This window comes from Helobdella robusta (assembly GCF_000326865.2).
Source record: "Helobdella robusta unplaced genomic scaffold HELROscaffold_1, whole genome shotgun sequence".
Taxonomy (NCBI): domain Eukaryota; kingdom Metazoa; phylum Annelida; class Clitellata; order Rhynchobdellida; family Glossiphoniidae; genus Helobdella; species Helobdella robusta.
The window spans coordinates 6,298,410-6,303,191 of record NW_008703570.1 but is presented as its reverse complement, the minus strand read 5'-3'; the positions used below and the strand labels follow the sequence as shown (position 1 = coordinate 6,303,191).

Below are 4,782 nucleotides of genomic sequence, written 5' to 3'. Positions count from 1 at the left end.
TAGGAAAAATCTTTTTGGATTTCAAACAGTACAACAGCTAAGAAGGAAATACCCTACCAACTATCTACTTCATTAATTGATTAATTAATTTCACAATTTTATGGATATAATTATTATTTAATTAATTTAAAATAAAAGACTTAAATTTTGAGTTCTGTTGGAAACTTTGAAAGAAGAAAAAATTGGTTGAAATAATTAAAAATATAATTAATTGATATTGATAAGAAGCAAGGATTGGCAGTGTCATTTAAAGAGATGTATCCCACATCCAGATTACCGGTTGGTACCTTACTTAGTTTTGAAATTGAAAAAATTTAATTGACTCATTTCAATTTAATTATTTTAAATTCAGTCATTTTTGGATTTTGTGGTTTGATTTCTTAATAAATTCAAATTCGGATCGTTGTGTTATGATTGCTTTTGTTTTTAAAAGAAAACATCTTCATAGATTTGTTAAGCGCGTTTGGAAATTTTTGATGATGGTTTACATTTTATAACATTTCTGTATAATTAAATTTATGTCTTTGTAATCAGAACATTATAACATGAAAACAACTACAATATGACAGCATGGAGATAGACACAATCACAATTATGATAACATGACAGCATGTGCCATAAAAAAACTGTAACAAATCTGCTATGCCTGGTCTATGAGCCCCTCAGACAAGGCAGTCTTAAGCTTGGAAAACGAGAGATGGCCAATTTTGTAGGATTGGAGCCAGCATGAGTGCCGTGTAGTAAAAGTTGTCGAAAAAGGTGTCTGATTTTTTACAAATTGGAAAACCTTCACAATAAATTGTTGGTTGCAATCATGCAAAATGGCTTACCTCTGACTTGTCAGTGACAGAATCCAGGTATGTGCCCTGGATTGGTTACATGCCACCCATGACATGGCCTTTAAACTTTTATGATGAGGACAACAATTTGGCTATATCTATCAATAGTGGCAATGATGCTGCATCACAGGAATGGAGTAACAACCACTATGTGGATGGCTGAAATGGAGTTAGCTGAAAAATAGATGTCCCATTTCATTTCTCTAATTTTTGTTGTTACAGGATGACTTGATTTAAATGCTACCTACTTGAAACTTAATGACTATCACATGCCTTTGCTCACTCATATGCCTTGTGACAGCATGCAAGTATGTTTGGTGGGCATCTTACAGCTTTTTGTCATCATGAAAGTTTAATTGCACTTTGATAAAGAACAATATGTTATCAGCTGTGTGTTTGTCAGATCTGAATAATAATGAAACAAAACATGACAAAATGAACAACAGAACTGTATTGGTCACACAGAAATGATGTGGTTATTACACACAGCCTTGTACAGACTATCATCTTCTTGATCTTCATTAACTCTTCAGCTATGTCTTCCTACACATACTTAACAACATCTGAACACTCCGTATTTGCTGAAATCTCTGTTCATTATGCATTCCATGAAGTATGGATTTATTTTGTATGTGTTTGTATGTATGTGTGAATGTTTGTTTGTATGTGTGGGTGTTTGTATGTGTGTGTGGGCGTTTGTATGTGTGTGTGGGTGTATTTTCAAGTCTAACTTAAAATATTAGTATATAGTACATGAATGTTTTTGTGTTTGTAAATGCAAATGTATGTGAGTGACTGACTGTCCACCATATGTTATGTGTTTGTATGTGAATACTTGCATGATGTGTGCATCAAATGGAATGTTATTGATGCCACTCCATGTGACTGGGCATTTGTTTTCATTTTAGGCAAACTAAAAATAGAATGTTTATGTTGTAAATAAATGTTTTTGGTGCAAGTTGTTTTGACATTTTAGTGAGCATTTTGTCATCAAACAACTTTTTTTGTTGACCTTAAAAATAATTTTATGAAAAGAGTAAGCTACAATTGTATGTAACACGTCTTGATGTACTCTTTGTAACGGTTTGTTTCTTGTTTCTTCATATTTTTCATATTGATTTATTTTCCAAGTTTGTTAATCAGGATTTGTTGTTTGTTACATATAGTTTTGAATGATACTCTGAAAACTCCCCATCTTCTCTTCATAGAATCAGCATGAAAAAGTCTCATCTTATTTCTATCTCCTACTAAAGCAACCACTTTGTTAACATCTGAGATTAAAATGCCTACTGATGTTATATTTCATAAGATGAAAACAAAGCTGGGGGATTCTCTTTTCACATTTTCATTTTTTGTTGTCGTTTTACTACCATTAGATCACCAATGTTTTTGCATTTTTATTTATTTTAAAATTTTATGAAAGACACATCTCACCATACCATTTTACACCACACCTCACTACACCACACGTAGCTACACCACACGCCACAGCCACCGCTACACCACTGCGCTGCACTGTACTATAAAAATTGTTAATGTTTGTTCACTGGTTTATGTTCAGCTGTTCATTAGTAGTTTCTTGTTTGTTCTTTGGATACATGCAAACGTGCTCAAATGCAGGCAGCAAACTTATTCATTTGTCTTCTGCATTCGTGCAAACATTTGGAAATTTATTTATTGCATTAATTTTTTCAATAACAATTGTTGTGTTAGTTGAAAAGTTTGAAACTTCTATTTTTTAAGAACGTTTTGCATAGTTTAGAACTTTTCATAAATTGTTGATCTGTTAAGATGGTAGTTTTGTTTTGTTTGAACTCATGAACATGCTTGCATCACATGACATTAATTTGCTACAAGCTCTAAAGACTGAATTATGGAAATGAATGAATGAATGAATGAATGTTTCACACTTGTGTGTATGGATGAAGGAAAAATGTATGAAGAAGTGATTGAAAAACAATGAGTGAAACAAATGAATAATTACTTGGAGGTGGTGCAGCAGCAGCAGCAACAACAACAGACATGACTGACTTCCAGGAAGAACATTCAACCTGTTGTATGCATGCAGTTCACTGTCACCATCCAGCCAACTCGCGTTTCATTCAGACATTTTCTTCTTTCCTTGCAGATAATATGGTATGCCCTTTTCTATCATGTCAATTTTTAGTAATATCACAATGTGAGCTTGCTGGATGCACACACACACCTTGCAATTGGGTCAGATGTAATCAAGCTCATAAATTAAATTTGCTCTTGCTAGCTGCCATAAATATAATAACAATTCTACCAGGCATGCATCATTTACCAACTAAAGTTTTTTTTGTTGTTTGTTACATCTATTGTTAATGTTCCTATGACACAACATTTATCTTTTAATTATTTTTTTTTGCTTTTATTTCAATCTTCATCAAAAAAGAAGAAAGGTTTACTGGCTGACTAACACAGCTGCTGCATATTAATTTATAACCTAACACTTCTCTCTTTTTTCTTTTTCTCTCTCTTTTTCTCTCTTTCTCTCTCCCCTATGTTCTATCTCTTCTATTATTATTTAATTGTTTCAGGTTGAGTTACATGTGATTGATGTCTGATTTGATTTTTTTTTCATCATATATTTAATATTTTACTGATGGGATAAAAACAGTTGGTGTTGTTGTGTTTGCTGTTGGTGTAGATGCTCTTGTCGATGATATATTTACAATTAATTTATTATTTTGACTGTTATTGTGGATATTGTTATTGTGGATAGTTTTTACCATTTGTTTTCTATTGTTGTTATATTTTATTATTTTTGGATTGCTACTTTTCTTATTTGAAAGATAGAAGTGCAATTAGAGCGGGGCAATGTTGGAATTTAATTGGAGACAGAGAATGTCTTTATGGCTTGGAAACCAGCAGTCATCCTGTTTATGAGCAAGTGCACTTTTATGCTTTGTCTCTTTCCTATGGCTGAATTGCATGTCATGATGTCCTTATTGGGTACATTATCTCACGCTCAGATCGATCGGATATGCTAAATGAAACATATATATTTTTTTGAAATTTGGAAAATTTTGGTTTTGATTGCTGCATTAGTAATTGTTAACGGTATCAAGTTCATTGAAAAATAAGCACGCACACACACACACAAACTCACACAAACATTCATAAATACAATGATGTATTTGTTATTTGGTACTTTAAGTCTTGAACTTGCCACCCATTCATATTCTCCTTCACTCATACCCTTTGATTAAGTGCCGCTCGCCATATCTTGTCTTCCATTTTTCAAGTAGCTTTTTGTGATGTTATTGAAAATTCATCATAACCATTAAGGTGAAGGAATTGGGAGTTTTGTTTAATTTTTTTATTTACCAACTTTGAACATACCAATTGTGTTTCATATTTCCTGCTGGTCACACAAATATTTTTCCGTCAACATCATATGCTTTGTTAATTTATTAGATTTGGGCTTCATAGCTTCAATTGGTACTTGAACTGTTATTGTTGAAGTTGTTATTGGCTGGTGTTTTTGTCCTATGAAACATAATTCTGTTTGTTTCGTTCACACACACACACACACACACACACACACACACACACACACACACACATCATCATCATCAGTGCTCCTTGCTGTATATATAGGGAAATATTGACTTTGTCAAGATGAACTTTGACGTTGTAAAAATTAACTTTGGTGTTGTAAAATTGAACTTTGATGCGAATTAGGTGTCAGGTTTCTATATTGGTTGGTCATCTTCTTTGGTCTCCTTTTCTTCATCGATAGCATCATATTCTTCTTTGTCACTATTTACGATGCTAGTTTTTATTACTTCTTTGTTTTCGTTGTTGGTAAAGCGCCGGGTTGGAAGTGAGGTTGTCATTTTTTGTTGTATATTTATTTATATATATTATTATATATTTATATGGTATGTATATTTATCAAATATAATTTGGACTCAAC

At 32.5% G+C, this 4,782-nt stretch overlaps 1 protein-coding gene across 1 annotated transcript in view; it reads left to right on the top strand.

Annotated features, from left to right (window-relative positions):
* Positions 1–222: 222 nt before the first annotated feature.
* The window catches only part of HELRODRAFT_184828 (hypothetical protein), a 48,167-nt gene continuing 43,607 nt past the window's right edge, over positions 223–4,782 (top strand). Inside the window, exon 1 of the mRNA XM_009010981.1 lies at positions 223–279. Coding sequence (XP_009009229.1) covers positions 256–279 — 24 coding nt within the window. The 5' untranslated portion in view covers positions 223–255. The remainder of the gene's footprint in view (positions 280–4,782) is intronic.